The sequence below is a fragment of the Rhinopithecus bieti genome, unplaced genomic scaffold, assembly GCF_001698545.2.
Source record: "Rhinopithecus bieti isolate Rb0 unplaced genomic scaffold, ASM169854v2 scaffold_36008, whole genome shotgun sequence".
In the NCBI taxonomy this organism is placed as follows: domain Eukaryota; kingdom Metazoa; phylum Chordata; class Mammalia; order Primates; family Cercopithecidae; genus Rhinopithecus; species Rhinopithecus bieti.
This window is the reverse complement of record NW_016816204.1, coordinates 2,396,416-2,415,856: the sequence shown is the minus strand read 5'-3', so window position 1 is coordinate 2,415,856 and position 19,441 is coordinate 2,396,416. Positions and strand designations below refer to the sequence as shown.

Here is a 19,441-nt window from a genome sequence, read left to right as displayed (position 1 = left end):
CGAGACTCCGTCTCAAAAAAAAAAAAAAAAAAAAAAAATTTTTTAAAATATCCAAAATAAACCAAAACAAAAGTGTATATACTGAATACTTTTATTTAGAGGACATTAAAAAACAAACCAACCAAATCTATGCAATAGAAATCAGAACGGAGGTTGCTTCTGGGAGAAGTGAATTCACTGGAAAAAGGCATGAGGGACCCTCATGGGGCGATGGCAACGTTCCACGTCTTGATTTGGGTGAGGCTGCACAGGTATAGACATTTTGTCAAAGCTCATCAACTACACCTAAGATCTGTGCATTTTTACTGTAAGTAAATTACACATCAAAGGAAAAACACGCATATACGTATCCAAAGTGTTAATGGTAATTACTTTTAAGTGGTAAGATTACAAGTGATATTTTATTTTTGTGTATCTATAATTCCTGCTTTCCTAAAGTTAACATGTATTACCTTTGTGTTAAGTAAAGCCCCACCATCCTGTTTTCTTCCCGGGCCCCTTATTAAACTCGTACTCCAAGTTGTGCCTTGTTGTGCCATGCTGAAACCCAATTAAAAATCAGCTCACTGCACAGTCTTCTCCAAACCCCAGGAGGATAGGCACTTTCTCCATCTTATCCACATCTATATCCTCAAAATCTGACACCATGCCTTATACAAAATGGGTGTTCAATAAATCTCTGGTAAACATTAAATGGATGTTTTAAGGGGGAAGCTGTTGTGGACAATTTTGAGAAGAATATGGTCACAGGCTGATATATTAGTTTGAATATGTGTCCCTGCCCAAATCTCCTGTTGAATTATAATCCCTAATGTTGGAGGTGGGGCCTATTGGGAGGTGTTGGAATCATGGGGACAGACCTCTTGTCAATGGCTTGGGCCACCCCTTGGTGATAAATGAGCTCTCACTCTGAGTTCACACAAAATCTACTTGTTCCAAAGTGTATGGCACCTCCCCTGCCACTCTCTGTTGCTTGTTCCTGCTTTTGCCATGTGACGTGCTTGATTCCCTTCACCTTCTGCCATAAATGAAGCTTCCTGAGGCCTCCCCTGGAGCCGAGCATGCTTCTTGCAAACCTGCAGAACCGTGAGCCGATTAAATCTCTTTTCTTTATAAGTTACCCGGTCACTGGTATTTCTTTATAGCAATAATGCGAGAACAGCATAATATACATGCTATATTGTCATTAAGTAAAAATGTGGTGCTGCCTTAAAAACAAAAGGATTTGGCCGGACGCAGTGGCTCACACCTGTAATCCCAGCACTTTGGGAGGCTAAGGCGGGTGGATCATGAGGTCAGGAGATCGAGACCATTCTGGCTAACACAAAGAAACATGGTGAAATCCCGTCTCTACTAAATATACAAAAAATTAGCCAGGCGTGGTGGCGGGCACCTATAGTCCCAGCTACTCGGGAGGCTGAGGCAGGAGAATGGTGTGAACCTAAGGGGCAGAGCTTGCAGTGAGCAGAGATCTCGCCACTGCACTCCAGCCTGGGCGACAGAATGAGACTCTGTCTCAAAAAAAAAAAGAAAAAAAAAAATTTTAGGATCAATCAAAAGACAGCTGGAAAAAACGTTGTCTTGACATTGAACCCAGGTCATCGGGATGCTTTGTAGCCTAGGAATCCTAATAGTAAAGATTCCCTTAACACTTCAAGGCCTTATTACTGCATAAGACCAAAACTTTTCTCAGTATGAAATTAGTAACTCAACTATTTCAGGCAGACACTTTTCTTTCCGTGTTGACCAATGTGGTCTCAAACTCCTGGGCTCAAGCAATCCTCCCAGCTTGGCCTCCCAAAGTGCTTGGGTTACAGGCATGAGTCACTGCACCTGGCCCAGATACTTTTTCTAATTAAGAAAAATTGCAGCCCCAATCATAGTAAGTCTTCCTATAGCCACCCCTAATAAGAAGTGAAACATTTCAAAACACAAGCCAAGCTCTGAACTGTCATCTGAGGTATGTAGCTTCAATCAATACACAATATATCTCCATTCCAAGCACTAGCCAAAGAGTTCAATTTGAAAGATTGCCACTGAATCTTATCAAAGTGAAGTCAAAAAAGTCTGTTTGAAAAAAAGTTTCACACTAAATATACATCCCCCACCATTTCTAAAGCTCTTACCCTGCATAGTTAAATCACCAGAAAGCATCACAGCATTGGCTTAGATTCCCACTAAAATGTTTTTAATGGGTTATATTTAATGTTACATCTGCAATTTCTAGGGTCAGCAGAAGAAAGACCCATAAGAACAATGTTTTTATCTTCTGCAAAATTCCTGTTAAAGACACTGTCCATCATCATTTAGCATTCTTTATTAAGATTTACATGAGAGGCCGGGCACGGTGGCTCAAGCCTGTAATCCCAGCACTTTGGGAGGCCAAGACGGGCGGATCACGAGGTCAGGAGATCGAGACCATCCTGGCTAACACGGTGAAACCCCACCTCTATTAAAAAATACAAAAAACTAGTTGGGCGAGGTGGCAGGCGCCTGTAGTCCCAGCTACACGGGAGACTGAGGCAGGAGAATGGCGTAAACCTGGGAGGCGGAGCTTGCAGTGAGCTGATATCTGGCCACTGCACTCCAGCCCGGATGACAGAGCAAGACTCCGTCTTAAAATAAATAAATAAATAAATAAAGATTTACATGACAAACTTTTGACAGACTGAGAACCAGAAAATGTTACTCTCCTGAAAAAACTGTTATACTGCACAACAGCCTGAGTGTACTTAACACTACTGAACTGTGCACTTAAAATGGTTATGATGGCAAATTTTATGTTGTATTTTACCACAACTGAAAATTTTTTTAAACTATAAAAAAAATTGTCATACTGCTTTATCAGACAAGAACTATAATAAGTGGTGTACTTCTTTTTGTAATTTAGTTCAAGTACACTGGTGTCAGAAAATAGTACCAAACTTTAATGCTCAAGTACAATTATTATCTTACCTTGATTTTCAGGTAGAATTTTCTCCCTATACCATCCTTACGGTTTCTAAATCTCTGACTGTAACATTTCTTTTGTATACATGTCCTCTTAACTACCTCAAATACTTGGAATTAGATGGGGTACTAAGAACAAAAAAAAAGTTAGAAACAATGAAACAGGATCCAAAGCCTGCTTTATGAGCAGAAACACAAACTCTTTCAACCTACCCCTAAGATTTATCAAGAGGGAGATTGAAGAGCAGGATAGAAATCCAATGGTTTGCCCGATAAACACTTTGTCTTGGTGGCCAAACAATTACATCTGGGACACCAGTAAGCAAATACTTTCCAACTGATGTCACGTGAGGCAATAATCAGGCATTAACGTTTGTTCATGGGTATTTTCTCTCCTCTTTCTAGTCCCTTTAAACTTCTGTGGTTTGACATCAGACCTGCTGGGAAAACTGAGGCACAGGAGGGTGCTGCTGGGACTGAAGAAGAGCTGCACATCTGTCAGACTCCATACTCAGAGCCAGTGCACGGTCTGTATCCTATATCTCACAAAGAAAAGTCACCAGGGACACAGCCGGAGCTTCCGAATTTACTAAACACTGAATAATTCATTCAAAATCTATAGAGCTACATAAGCCTTTCACTGAAAAACTGAAACAAAATCCTGTTTTGGTCTTAGAGCATCCTTCAAATTAAAAAACTACCCCCAAATTTAAAACGAATACTCAACTACTCATTTCTTTAATATAGCCATATAGCACCACAGTTTAAATCAAATTCCAATATAGCCACATTTATTTCAATACTCCAATTTTAAAAACCATCAAATTAAACTACAGCACACTATGTACAGCTCTGTTCATTTTTCAGTGTTTTCCTTTCATATTTTAATTTGGGACCACTACACCATAAAAGGTTCAGGTTAGAAATGCCATTATTTACGATTTTTTTTTTCTAAGTATATACCAAGCACAAAGATTAACATCAAAGAGCAAGAAAAAATTCAATGATCCAATTTACTGATTTACTTACCAGAGCTTTAACAGAAGTACCCTTTTGTTTTTTTAAGAAGTAGTCTCTTCTCAGAAGTAAATCAGTTTTGCACTTTTACTTTTAAACAAATGCATGTGATGGGGAAATTAGGAGAAGGTTGGGGAGGCTTGCTTTATTTTACTCGCTGGTTCCACATCTTTCCAGCTTTTAAAAGAGCATCTTTAAACAAATTTTGCATGCACTGCAGATTTTTGGCAGGGTAACTTTGNGTAACTTTGTCCTATTTCAAAAGCTTTGCTGAATTTGAAAAACTACAATTACTGTTTTCATACTGTCATGTCAAAAATTCTGAGGAACTATTAAGACTGCTCTTTATTCCCTAGGCACACTAACTCTGACATGCTTAAAGGGCTCCGATTTGGCATTTAGTCACAAAAGGCACCAAGAGACATAAAAGGGAGGAACTCAGCTAAATCTTCCCATAGCTTAGGATAAAGCTTCAGTGATTAAAAACCTGTGACCTGATTTTCAAAAGGTAAAAAGAACAAATACTTCTTTAAACAAATATTTTATCTACCTTTAAATTTTTTCTTAGCAGGATTATCCCAATGGCAGCCAAGGAAATGCAGCAGCTTTCAGTTTAGTTTAGCAAAAAGTAAACTGGAAATAAGTTAAAGTATCAGAACTGATCCTTAAACCATGTAAAACTGCCTTGCTTTGTAAAATAAGGCATAATATTTTGCTTTAGACAATGACACTTGCATTAGACAGCAAGTATCTAATGACAAACACCAAATTATTTTGCATTTCAGGTAAGATCTAGAGAAAACAGACATGTCTGTTACTGAGCAAAGAACATGACAAGAAGTGTTTTTGCTCTCTCAGATTCAGAAAGGATAGGAGACTGCAAACCCTATCAGATTATGATCTTGCTCAAGAAAAATAGTTTATCTTTGAAACAATTAGTGGAAAAGGATAACTGGCCCATAAAGTGTTTTTGTATTACACAGTTTCTTTTCTTTTTTTTCTTTTTTGAGACGGAGTCTCACTCTGTCGCCCAGGCTTGAGTGCAGAGGTGCCATCTCGGCTCACTGCAAGCTCCGCCTCCTGGGTTCACACCATTCTCCTGCCTCAGCCTCCCGAGTAGCTGGGACAACAGGCCCGCCACCACGCCCAGCTAATTTTTTGCAGTTTTAGTAGAGGCAGGGTTTCACCGCGTTAGTCAGGATGGTCTTGATCTCCTGACCTCGTGATCTGCCCGCCTCGGCCTCCCAAAGTGCTGGGATTACAAGTGTGAGCCACCACACCGAGCTACACAGTTTCACATACAACATAACTAGAGAAAAATTTTAGATCCTTTTACCTTGTTCTATCCAATGAACCAGGTAAACCATTTCTATAAGGCCATGTTAGAATAGCATGGGGCCTGCCTACAAGAATGGAATAAAAAAACTATTTGAGTGAATTGGCTTTCACATTTCTCTCCTTTGTCAGTCTTAAGTAAAAGGAAGAAAGTAAAGGGAAATAGGGGAAGATACGGTTCTTTGAAACAAAGCTGTTATGTCAGATGTATGTGTAAATTAAAATTTTACAGTAAAAAAGAGTAACAACTCTGCCCTCAGAACAGTAATGCTTTCCCTGAGTCAAAACAGATTGCTTAGACTATTTCTGGTATCCTTTTTGAACTGCCTGGACATGGCAGCTCACGCCTGTAATCCTAGCACTTTTGGAGGCCGAAGCAGGAAGGTTGCTTGAGACCAGGAGTTTGAGACTAGTCTGGGCAACAGAGCAAGACTCCGTCCCTAAAAATAAATAAATAAATAAATAAATAAATAAATAAATAATAATTTAAAAAGGTTTTATCTTTTTAAATTCTTGCTGAATCAAATAAAATTATTTGTATTTAAANAGGCCGAAGCAGGAAGGTTGCTTGAGACCAGGAGTTTGAGACTAGTCTGGGCAACAGAGCAAGACTCCGTCCCTAAAAATAAATAAATAAATAAATAAATAAATAAATAAATAATAATTTAAAAAGGTTTTATCTTTTTAAATTCTTGCTGAATCAAATAAAATTATTTGTATTTAAAAAAAAAAAAAAGAGGCTGGGTACAGTGGCTCACGCCTGTAATCCCAGGACTTTGGGAGGCTAAGGCGGGCGGATCACAAGGTCAGGAGATCAAGACCATCCTAGCTAACACAGTTAAATCCCGTCTCTACTAAAAACATAAAAAATTAGCCGGGTGTGGTGGCGGGCGCCTGTAGTCCCAGCTACTCGGAAAGCTAAGGCAGGAGAATGGCGTGAACCTGGGAGGCGGAGCTTGCAGTGAGCCAAGACTGTGCCACTTCACTCCAGCCTGGGCGACAGAGCGAGACTCTGTCTCAAAAAAAAAAAAAAAAAGTCAGTGTTTCTAAAATATAATGAAGACTTTCCAGAGACTCGTGTTATAATGTTTGAGTTACTGCAGTAGACAGAATAATGACCCCCAGAGATGTTGATGTCCCACTCTCTGGAATTTATAAATATTCTATCTTACATGGCAAAGAGACTTTTGTAGATGTGATTAAGGCTACAGATTCTGATATGAGAGGTTAGCCTGGATTACCTGAGTGGGCTCCATCAAATCGCATGAATCCTTCCCACGTCATACACCCTCTAGTTCAAAAACAAGTCTGTAACACCAAAAAGAAGCCAGCCCAGGTAGACCACCCAATCCCATCCCTGAGGATTACTCACTTAATGAATTCCTCTTTACACTGCTGCAGCATCTCACATGTCTGCTGGATCTCTTCCTCACTCAAAAGCACCAACATCCCAATAGTGAGATGAAGCTTCTTGGGATTCTGGAAAATGCTGCTGTCAACCCCATGATCCTGTTATCAAAGGAAGAAAAACAAGAAACTCTGCCCTTACAAAGGCAAATGGCAAGAATAAAATTGAGTCCCCAGAAATAAACCCACACACCTACAGCCAAGTGATTTTCCACAAGGTGGCAAGACCATTCAATAGAGACAATGTCCTCAATAAATGATGCTGGAACAACAGAATACCCACATGCAAAAGAATAAAGATAGACTACAACCTCCTACCATATAAAACAATTAACACAAAATAGATCATGACCTGGAATTGGCAATGGATTCTCAGATGTGGCACCAAAAACATGGATGACAAAAGAAAAAAATAAACTGGACTTCATCAAATTAAAAAACTTTTGTGCATCAAGGACACTATCAGGAAAGTGAAAAGAAGCCTACAGAATGGCAGAAATATTTGCAAGTAATTTACTTGATAAGGGTCTAGTATCCCGAATATACAAAGAACTCTTCCAATTCAACAACGAAAATACCATCTAATATTTTTATTTTTTTATTTTTATTTATGTATTTATTTATGTATTTATTTATTTATTTATTTTTGAGACAGAGTCCTGCTCTGTTGCCCAGGCTGGAGGGCAGTGGCGCGATCTTGGCTCATTGCAAGCTCCGCCTCCCGGGTTCATGCCATTCTCCTGCCTCCGCCTCCTGAGTAGCTGGGACTACAGGCGCCCGCCACCATGCCCAGCTAATTTTTTTGTATTTTTAGTAGAGATGAGGTTTCACTGTTTTAGCCAGGATGGTCTCAATCTCCTGACCTCATGATCCGCCCTCCTCGGCCTCCCAAAGTATTGGGATTACAGGTGTGAGTCACCACGCCCGGCCCAATTTTTTTTATTTTTTAAGAGACTGGGTCTTGCTCTGTCACCCAGGCTGGACTGCAGTGGCGCAATCACAGCTCACTGTAACCTCAAACTCCTGGCTCAAGTGATCCTCCTGCCTCAGCCTCCTGCATAGCTGGGATTATGGGTGTGAGCTACAGAACCCAGTTGAACCTAATTTTAAAATGGGAAATGGGGCCAGGCACAGTGGCTCACACCTGTGATCCCAACATTTTGGGAGGCTGAGGCAGGCTGATCACTTGAGGTCAGGAGTTCAAGACCAGCCTGACCAACATGGTGAAATGCCATCTCTACTAAAAATATAAAAATTAGCTGGGTGTGGTGGCAGGCGCCTGTAATCCCACATACTCGGGAGGCTGAGACAAGAGAATCACTTAAACCCGGGATACAGAGGTTGCTGTGAGCCAAGATCACACCATTGTACTCCAGCCTGGGTGACAAAGTGAGACTCTGTCTCAAAAAACAAACAAACAAAGAAACAAAAACAAAAACAGACAAAAGGACTTGAATAGATGTTTTCTCCAAGGCAGAAATACAAATGGCTAACAAGCAGAACTGGCTAACAAGCACATGAACATTATTAGTCACTTAGGGAAATGCAAATCAAAACCACTATGAGTTACCATATCACACCCACTAAACTGTCTATAATCAAAGTAATGGAAAATGACAAGTGCTGGCCAGGATGTGCAGAAATTGGAACCCTCATACATTGTTGCTAGGAAGGTAAAATGACTCAGTCACTGTGAAAAACAGTTTGGCAGTTCCTCAAAAAGTTAAACATAGAATTATCATATGACCCAGCAATTCTACTCCTAGGTATATGCCCAAGAGAATTGAAAAAGGGACTCAAATACATGTATATGCATGTTTCCAGAAGCACAACTCACAATAGCCAAAAGATGGAAATAACCCAAATGTGTATCAACAGATGAATGGATAAACAAACTGTGGTATATACACAGAGTGGAATATTATTCAGCCTCAAAAAGGAATGAAATTCTGGCTGGCCGCGGTGGCTCACACCTGTAAACCCAGCACTTTGGGAGGCCGAGGCAAGCAGATCACCTGCGGTCAGGAGTTCGAGACCAGACTGACCAACATGGTAAAACCCCTGTCTCTACTAAAAATACAAAAATTAGCCGGGTGTGGTGGTGTGTGCCTGTAATCCCAGCTACTCAGGAGGCTGAGGCAGGAGAATTGCTTGAATCTGGGAGGAAGAAATTGCAGTGAGGCGAGATCGCGCCACTGCACTCCAGCCTGGGTGACAGAGCGAGACTGACACTGTCTCCAAAAAAAAATTTTGGCTCTGGGAAGCACAAAAAGTAAATATACCTCACGAATCCCTTTTTTAAAAAATTGAGGTGAAATTTGCATAATATAAAATTAACCATTTTAAAGTGTACAATACAGCAGTATTTATATTTAGTGTATTCAATGTTGTGCAACCACCAGCATTCTTTAATAGCAAAACTTCATCATTTGATAAAAGCATTCCATACCCATTTATTTATTTACTCACTTTATTTATTTTTATTTTATTTTTATTTTTTGAGATGGAGTCTTGCTCTGTTGTCCAGGCTAGAGTGCAATGGTGCAATCTTGGCTCTCTACAACCTTTGCCTCCTGGGTTCAAGCAATTCTCCTGCCTCAGCCTTCTGAGTAGCTGGGATTACAGGCGCCTGCCACCATTCCTGGCTCATTTTTGGATTTTTTTGTAGATGGGGTTTTACCATGTTGGACAGGCTGGTCTTGAAGTACTGACCTCAGGTGATCTGCCCACCTCGGCCTCCCAAAGCGCTGGGAATGTAGGCGTGAGCCACCATGTCCAGCCCTCATACCCATTTAAATAATCACTCCTCTTTCTCCATGTCCCATCCCCTAGTGACCTATAATTTCCTTTTTGTCTATCTGGATTTATCTATTCTGGATACATTATATAGAAAGAATCATACAATATAAGACCTCTGTGACCAACTTCTTTCATTTAGCATGATGTTTTCAAGGTTCATCCAAGCTAAAGCACTATCACTGCTTCGTTCCTTTTTAGAGTTAAATAATATTTTAGTGTACGTATGTACCAAAATGTGCTTATTAATTCATCTACTGATGAAGATTTGGGTTTTTTGCACCTTTGCTATTAGGAATAATGCTGCTATAAACATTTGTGTACAAATTTCTGTGTTGACATATGCTTTCAGTTATTTGGGGTACAGGAGTAGAATTGCTGGGTCACATGGCAATTCTATGTTTAACTTTTGAGAAACCACCAAACCATTCTCTACATTGGCTGAACTAACAAATATTCCCAGCAGCAATATATGAAGGTTCCTGTTTCTCTACATCTTCACTGACACTTCCTTTTTTAAAAAAATGATAGCGATCCTAGTGGGTATAAAGTGGTATTACATTGCGGTTTTGATTTGCATTTCACTAATGATCGATGATGACATCTTTTCATGTGCTTTTTGGATATTTGTACATCTTCTTTGGAGAAATGTCTGCTAAAATCTTTTGCCCATTTAAAAACTGTCTTTTTTCTTCTCTTTTTTTTTTTTTTTGAGACGGAGTCTGGCTCTGTCACCCAGGCTGGAGTGCGGTGACTGGATCTCAGCTCACTGCAAGCTCCGCCTCCCAGGTTTACCCCATTCTCCTGCCTCCGCCTCCCAAGTAGCTGGGACTACAGGCGCCCGCCTCGTCGCCCGGCTAGTTTTTTGTATTCTATAGTAGAGATGGGGTTTCACCGTATTAGCCAGGATGGTCTCGATCTCCTGACCTTGTGATCCGCCCATCTCAGCCTCCCAAAGTGCTGGGATTACAGGCTTGAGCCACTGCGCCCAGCCGAGTTATAAGAATTCTTTATAAATTATTGATACTATACCCATATCGGACCATGGATCCCTTTTAAAGGAAGGTAGGTCTCAAATTTCATTAATCTCATTCTGCAAATGAAAACAAGAAAAAAAAAAAGTTGAAGCTCTTCTGTTCCAACAGGAACGAAACAGGTATCCTATCACTGAATTGCAAGTTCTTATTGTATAATCAGGTGTCTGGCCTAATAAAATGCCCTAAAGGCAGAGAAATGTATTTTATCAAATGTGAATAGCTTACATCCTGTTCTTGGTTTGCCTAAGGCTTACTGCCTAATATTTGCCTTGGCAACAGTAGTTAGTTGATTCTTCCTTTTCTAAGTGTTAATGGAGCTTGAGCTATTTTTACATCTGATGGAAAGTTTTGTGATTCCACACATCAATACAAATTGCCTCATTTAATGAAAGTGACTGTAAGGAACAATCAGCTTTAATTGTGTCAAGGAAGGCTAAGTGCAAAGCTTATCACCCCAGCATCTCTAACCCATGGCCTGCCACATTAGAAAAGGCATGCAAAGCCCCTCAAATGATTTTAATATGCACAACTCCATCCCAAACTACAATTGAGACTTACTCCCCAGCAATAACCGTATATTTGTTGGGCTCTTGCTCTGCTCCAAACGTTTTCTATGCAACGTACAGACAAATATCTTATGAGGGAAGCACTATTATCAGCCATACTTTATGGATGAGGAAATTGAGGCACTGAGAAATTAAGCCACTTTCCAAAGGTAACATTGCCAGGAAGAGATGAGGTCAAAATTCAAACCCAGGCAGTCAGGCCCCAAAGCCTATACTTTTGATCAATATTATATACATAGCCTTCCTAGTAATAGTTGCCCAAAGGGGACTAGGACCATAGGACACCACCCAGAAGCAAGTCCTTATGCATTTCAACACAACTCACTCAATAAATGGATCTAATCACTGTATGAGCCCTGAAAATAAAGAGAATCTCATAATTCTATGAAAGAAAAGTGGTTTTAGTATCTGTCTTTTCTAGCCAGGCACAGTGGCTCATGCCTGAAATCTCAGCACTTTGGGAAGCCAAAGCAGAAGGATCACTTGAGGCCAGGAGTTCAAAACTAGTCTGGGCAACATAGATCAGTTCAAGACCAGCCTGGCAAACATGTTTCTTTTGTAGAGAAAAAAAAACCAACATAATTGAGTTTTTTTCTCTACAAAACACACACACACACACACACACACACACACACACACACACACACACACACACACAATATCTGCCTTTTTTTAGATATGACACCAAAAGCATAACCCATAAAAGAAAAAAAAATTGATAAAGTGAACTTAATCAAAATTTAAAACTTGCACTTCAAAAGATACTATCAAGAAAATGAAAAGATAAGCCACAGAGAAAAATATTTGGGAGAAAGACTTTTGCAAGTCCTACGTCTGATAAATATAAACATAAGAAATTCTTAAAGTTCAACAATAAAAAGATACATAATCCAATTTTAAAATAAGCTAAAGATTTGAACAGATATTTTCCGAAAAGAGGATATACTAATGGCTAATAAACTTATGAAAAGAGGCTCAACATCATTAGTCATTAAATAAGTGCAAATCAAAACCAAAATGAGATATTACCTCAGACCCATCAGAATTATTATAATCAAAAAGATAATAACAAGTGTAGATGAGGATATCGAAAAACTGAGCAGCCACTTTGCAAAACAGAAATTTGTAAAATGGCACGGCCACTTTGGAAAACAGTTTGGCAGTTACTCAAAAAATTAAACATAAATTTACAAAAATTCACAGAAAAAAATAAAACCCAGCCATTTCACTCCTAGGATTCTACCCAACGAAATGAAAACAAAGGTCCACCTAAAGATGTGTACGTGAATCTCACAGCAATATTATTTATAACAGCCAAAGAGTAGGAACAATCCACAAGTCCATCAACTGGTGAATGAATAAACAAAATAGAGGCTAGCCATATATGCAACACTATTCGGAAATCAAAAGTAATGAACTACTACTAACACATGCAAAAGTATAGCTAAACCTCAAAACATTATGCTAAGTAAAAGAAGCCAGATGCAAAAGACTATGTATTATATGTGATTCTATCTATATGAAATGTCCAGAAAGGACAAATCTAACGAGACTGAAATCAGGTTAATAGTTGCCTGTGGTGAGGAGTGGGGCGGCAAACAGGCAAAAGGGAACTTTTTAGGGTATTCTAAAGCTGGATTGTGGTAATGATTGCACAACTCTGTAAATTTATTTAAAATCACTAAATTGTACACTTAAAATGAATGAATTTTATGGTATGTAAATTATACCTTAATGAAGCTGTTAAATAAGTTGTGTCTACGTCTTTTTTTTTTAAGACAAGGTCTCCTCTGTTACCCAAGCTGGGGTGCAATGGCAGGATCATGAATCCTGCAGCCTCAAACTCCTGGCCTCAAGCTATCCTCTCTCCTCAGCCTCCCAAGTAGCTGGGACTACAAGCTCTCATCACCAAACTCAGCTAATTTTTTTTTTAATTTTTGTAGAAATGGGGTCTCATTATGTTGCAAAGGCTGGTTTCAAACTCCTGGCCTTAAGCAGGCCTCCCACCTGAAGCTACCACACCTGGCTAGCCCACTGGCGGTGGCTCACGCCTGTAATCCCAGCACTTTGGGAGGCCGAGGCAGGGGGATCACAAGGTCAGAAGACTGAGACCATCCTGGCTGACACAGTGAAACCCCGTCTCTACTAAAAATACAAAAAAATTAGCCAGGCGTGGTGGCACGCGCTCGTAGTTCCAGCTACTCAGGAGGCTGAGGCAGGAGAATTGCTTGGACCTGGGAGGTAGAGGTTGCAGCGAGTCAAGATCGCGCCATTGCACTCCAGCCTGGGTGACAGAGCAAGACTCCGTCTCAAAAAAATAAATAAATAAAATAAAATACTTTTAAAAATCAAAGAAAAAACTCAAAATGCTATTGAACAATAGGCAAAAGACAGACACTTCACAAGAATAAAGATATAAAAATGACTCGAACATGTAGAAAGACATACAATTTTGCTCATTTAAAAAATGCAAATTAAAACTACACTGAATACCATTTCTCACCCATCAAACTGACAAAAATTCAAAAGCTTCACAATACACTCTGTTGGAGTGCTGTAGGGACACGGGCATGTTCATACATTGCTAGCGGAAATGCAAAATGGTACAATCCCTGTGGAGGGAAATTTGGCAATATCTAACAAAACAAAAGACACCAGGCCGGGCGCAGTGGCTCACGCCTGTAATCCCAGCACTTTGGGAGGCCGAGGCGGGTGGATCACGAGGTCAGGAGATCGAGACCCTCCTGGCTAACACGGTGAAACCCCGTCTCTACTAAAAATACAAAAAACTAGCCGGGCGCGGTGGCGGGCGCCTGTAGTCCCAGCTACTCGGAGGCTGAGGCGGGAGAATGGCGGGAACCCGGGAGGCGGAGCTTGCAGTGAGCCGAGATGGCGCCACTGCACTCCAGCCTGGGCGACACAGCGAGACTCCACTCTCAAAAAAAAAAAAAAAAAAAAAAAAAAAACCAAAAAAAAAGTATTTTCCACATAAACCAAAGCTCTGGACTGAATTGTGTCCTCCCCAAATTCATATGCTGAAGCCTTTCTACCCAATGTAAACGTATTTGGAGACAGGGCCTTTTGGGGATAAAGTTAAACGAGGCCATAAGGGTGAGGCCCTAATCCAATAGGACTGGTGTCTTTATACAGAAGAAGAAATACCAGGAGTGAAAAAGCACAGAGAAAAGGCCGGCAAAGAGAAACAGTCGCGTGAGGACATAGCAAGCAGGCAGCCATCTGCAAGCCAGGAAGAGGCTATAGCAGAAAGCAACCCTGCCAGCACCTTGATCTTAGTCTTTCAGCTTCCGGGGCTAAGAGAAAATACATTTCTATTGTTGAAGCCACCCAGTCTGTGGTATTCTACGACAGCAGCCGGAGCAGATGAATACACCCAACAATCCTACTTCTAGGAATTTATCCTGAAGATACATCAACAATGTAAAATATGTATGCATGAGGTTAGACATTACAGCATTACTGCAAAACACTTAAATGCTCAACCACAGAATGGTTGAAAACTATGTATAAACACATATATAATATGATCTGGAGTGATTTTTCAGGACCTATTATTAAATGAGAAATGTACAGTGCAGGACTGGGCGGGGTGGCTCACACCTGTAATCACAGCACTTTGGGAGGCCAAGGTGGGCAGATCACTTGAGACCAGCCCAGGCAACATGGTGAAACCTCGTCTACACAAGAAATACAAAAATGAGCCAGGTGTGGTGGCACACGCATGCTGATAGTTCCAGCTACTTGGGAGGCTGAGGTGGGAGGATCACTTGAGTCCCAGAGGTCGACCTGCAGTGCGCTGTGATATTGCCATTGCATTCCAGCCTGAGCGATAGAGCAAGACCCTGTCTCAAAAAAAAAAGACAAGTGCAGAAGAGCTTCTGTACTTGCTACCATTTGTTTAAGAAAGAAGGTAAAATACGAAAACATACATTAATATATATATGCTTATTTTTACAAAAACAAACACAGGACAAATAAACCAGAAAACAGTGATACTGGTCACCCCCAAGGGATGAAGAAGAAAGGGGCAGAAAGAATAAAAGAATGTGTGACACTTCTGGGTATGTAAGCCTCTTACATAGTTTTGACTTTTGGAAGCACGATAATGGTCTACATATTCAAACAAAAAATAAAATAAACAAGTATGGAAAGGGGAAAGAAACCTAATTTGAAAGTAAACTAAAAATAAACCCAACTGTATTTTACATGAATATCAAATCCACACTAGAGGGGGTTTAAAAAGAATCAACAAACACAAGGCTGGGTGCGGTGGCTCACGCCTGTAAGCCCAGCACTTTGGGAGGCCAAGGCGGGTGGATCGCCCAAGGTCAGGAGTTCGAGACCAGCCTGGCCAACACGGCAAAACCCCATCTCCACTAAAAATACAAAAATCAGCTGGGTATGGTGGAACTCGCTTGCCTATAATCCCAGCTACTTCGGTGACTGAGGCAGAAGAATCACTTGAACCTGGGAGGAGGAGGTTGCAGTGAGCCGAGATCACGCCATTGCATTCCAGCCTGGGCAACAGAGTGAGACTCTGCCTCAAAACAAACAAACAAACAAAAAAATAATATTTGACTTCATATCACAGTTTCGGGTAGGGTTAGGGGAAAGACTGCAAACAAATCCTCAATTCTATTTTATTTGGTTTATTCCTGTAGAGGTACAGGCAAAGCAAATCCAAACTATTTTAGAGGTATTACGGGACTGAGCAAATGAGTAAAGGTGTTGATGATGCTGGAAGCCAGGGTTCTTGCTGTGGAAGGAGGGACATACTAATATGAAATAGGGAAGAGCAAGAAAGAACCCTGTAGGGATGGACTGAAATTGGAGCTATCTGTGTGAACTCTTGATTTCTAAACTACGTACATAAATGAATAGGTGCCCATGTATATGCATGTATACGTATGTTGTGTGTGTTTGCATATATTTCCTAGATCTGTCACACTGAAAGGGCATAAAAGCAGACATCCTGAGCATATGTGGCATCCATGTCTAGCCCTAACACCACCTCCCACTAAAAAGGAGCAGGGCTCCTTGGAGAAATGTCTGATTCCAGGGCTGGAACATCAAAGTAAAAGACAAGCCTGGAACAGCTTTTTATGCCAGAAAGTATGGAAACACTAAAAAGAAAAGGTAGAAGGGAGTAGGTATGTCACCAACATAGGAGCCAGCTTGAAGGAAGCCCCACTGGTTAAATCAGGGACAGTTTGAGCACCAAAATAATAAAGTGTAACAAACTACTGAAAAAATAGAAATGTATGATTCTGTATCAATGATTGATAAACTGATAGATGAGAAGGGAGAGTTGTTTCTTACAGTAGAATACCAAATGCCAACTGATCAACAGAGAAAACACTAGAGTTGGAAAATTATAATTTTGTAATTGTAATAGCAAAATTCATGGCGGGGCGTGGTGGCTCATGCCTGTAATCCCAGCACTTTGGGAGGCCAAGGCGGGCAGATCACCTGAGATCAAGAATTCGAGACCAGCCTGGCCAACATGGTGAAACCCCGTCTCTACTAAAAACACAAAAATTAGCAGGGCATGGTGTCATGTGCCTGTAATTCCAGCTACTCAGGAAGCTGAGGCAGGAGAATCGCTTGAACCTGGGAGGCGAAGGTTGCAGTGAGATGAGATCGTGCCATTGCACTACAGTCTGAGTAACAAACAAGAGCGAAACTCCATCTCAAAAAAAAAAAAATTTCAGGCAAGAATCATTAAAGGATGTTAAATCTAAGGAGAAATTTTGTTGAGGAGTAGAATATTTGCATAGTCTTAAATTGTCCTCTTACAGATTGCTTATTGGTTGAAAGGTAAAAATACAGTAACTATAAAGAAATTAACACTGACTGGATGGTGTCAAAATTAACATCACCAAGGAGGGACACTGTACTGAGAAGGACACATCATCACTTATGCGATGCTCCATCCAGGAATACCTAATTCTACTCACAAGGAAATGCCAGACAGATCAAAAGTGAGAAGCATTCTATTTAAAAAGTCAATGTCAAGAAAGACAAAGAGCCGGTGAGGCACCACCCACCTGGAATCCTGGCTACTCAGGAGGCTGGGGTGGGAGGATCACTTGAGCCCAGGAGTTAAAGGTGCAGTGGTGCTCACAACACCGCACTGCACCCTGGGTGACAGCAGAGTGAGACTCTAACTCTCTAACTCAAAAAAAAAAAAAAGAAGAAGAAGAAGAAAGGCAGACAAAGAAAGCCTGTGGAAATGTTCCAGATTGAAGGACGCTACAAACGTGACAATTAAACAACACCTAATCCTAGACTGAATCCCCAACTAGAGGGGGAAAAAATGCTACAAAGGATATTATTGGATTAAGCGACAAAATTTGAACGTGGATGGTAAATTAGATAAAACTATCAAAGTTAAATGTATTGAGGTTGAGAACTATAACACTATTATGCTTAAAAAAAGTTTTGCCAGACACAGTGGTGCATGCCTATAGTCTCAGCTGCTCAGGAGGCTGAGGTGGAAGGGATAGTTTGAGACCAGGAATTCAAAACTAGCCTGGACAACATAGCAAGACCCCACCCCACTCCCCCCAATATTTTTAATTAAAAGATTTTGAAATATTTAGGATTAAAGGGCTATGACATGTGCAACTCACTCTAAAGCAGTTCAGAAAGAAAAAAATGGAATACTAAAACAAATAGTGAAATATTAACAATAGGTGAATCTTAGTAAAGAATACTATTCTTTTCTTCAACTTTTCTGTGAGTTTAAAACAACTTCCTGCATAAATTCTCTATTGGTGCTATAACAAATTACCACAAACTTTGTGGCTTACAACAATACGAACTTATCCTACCATCTTCTGGAGGTCAGAAGTCTAACATGAGTCAGCAGGGCTGCATTCCTTGAGGAGGCTCCAAGGCAAATCATTTCCTTGACTTTTCTAGCTTCTAGAGGCTACCTGAATGTCTTGGCTCAGAGTCACATCACTCCAATCTCCACTTTAATTGTCACGTCTCCTTCTCTGACTCTGACCTTTCTGACTTCCTCTTTTTTTTTTTTTTCTTAGACAGAGTCTTGCTCTGTTGCCCAGGTTGGAGTACAATGGCAAGATCCTGGCTCACTGCAACCTCCGCCTCCTGGGTTCAAGCTATTCTCCTGTCTCAGCCTCCCGAGTAGCTGGGATTACAGGCGCCCGCCACCACGTCCAGCTAATTTTGTAGTGATGGGGTTTCACCATGTTGGCCAGGCTGATCTCGAACTCCTGACCTCAGGTGATCTGCCCACCTTGGCCTCCCAAAGTGCTGGGATTACATGTGTGAGCCACCACGCTCAGTCCCGACTCCCTCTTATAAAGACCCATCTCAACATCCTTAACTTTATCACATCTTAAAGTCTCTTTTGCCATAAAAGGTAATAGTCACCGGTTATGGGATTAGGATATGAATATCTTTGGAGTGCCATTGTTCTGCCTGTCACATGCCCCCTTCCCAAAATGTTTTTTAAGGCATCTTTGGGGAAATACACTTGGGTGATAAAACTAAAGAAAACTAAGGATGTGATTACTGTAAAAGTTGGGACAGTGGTTACCCTTCAGGAGAAGAAGACAGAGGCAAGACAAGGAAGTCTAGGGTGCTGATAAGATTGTATCTCCAGCCTGTATGGTGGTTATAAAAGCATCCATTTGTTCTGTACCGTCTTCTGATGTGTGTTACATTGAACAATTTTGAAGTTTTTTTAGAAAAACTCTAAGCACAAGGCTGGTGCAGTGGCTCACCCCTGTAACCCCAGCACTTTAGGAGGCCGAGGCGGGCGGATCACGAGGTCAGGAGTTCGAGACCAGCCTGGGCAACATGGTGAAATCCTGTCTCTACTACACATACAAAAAATTAGCCAGGCCTAGTGGTGCATGCCTGTAATCCCAGCTATTCTGAAGGCTGAGGCAGGAAAATCGTGTGAACCCAGAGGGCAGAGGTTACAGTGAGCCAAGATTGCGCCACTGCACTGCTATCTGGGCAACAAAGCAAAACTCAGTATCAAAAAAAAAAAAAGAAAGAAAAGAAAACTCTAAGCACAAATAAAAGAGGAAACCGTTTTTAAGCTTTTATAGATGTTGGGCTTTTTTTTTTTCTTTTACTTTTGTAGAAATGGGGTTGTGCTATGTTGACAAGGCTGGTCTTGAACTCCTGGCCTCAAGTGATCCACTGGCCTCAGCCTCCCAAAGTGCTGGGATTACAGGCATGGGCCACCACACCTAGCCCAATGTTGAGACTTTTTAAAGGTAAAATTACCCTAGTTCCTCTAAAAATATGTATTTTTATATTATATATAATATTTTT

The 19,441-nt window shown here is 40.7% G+C and overlaps 1 protein-coding gene across 2 annotated transcripts in view; it reads right to left on the bottom strand.

Moving 5' to 3' along the window:
- Window positions 1–19,441, bottom strand: part of ASCC1 (activating signal cointegrator 1 complex subunit 1) — a 121,892-nt gene that overhangs the window by 57,541 nt on the left and 44,910 nt on the right. For both annotated transcript variants that reach the window (XM_017854584.1, XM_017854583.1), the window contains exon 5: window positions 6,674–6,810. In XM_017854584.1, coding sequence (XP_017710073.1) covers window positions 6,674–6,810 — 137 coding nt within the window. The remainder of the gene's footprint in view (window positions 1–6,673; window positions 6,811–19,441) is intronic.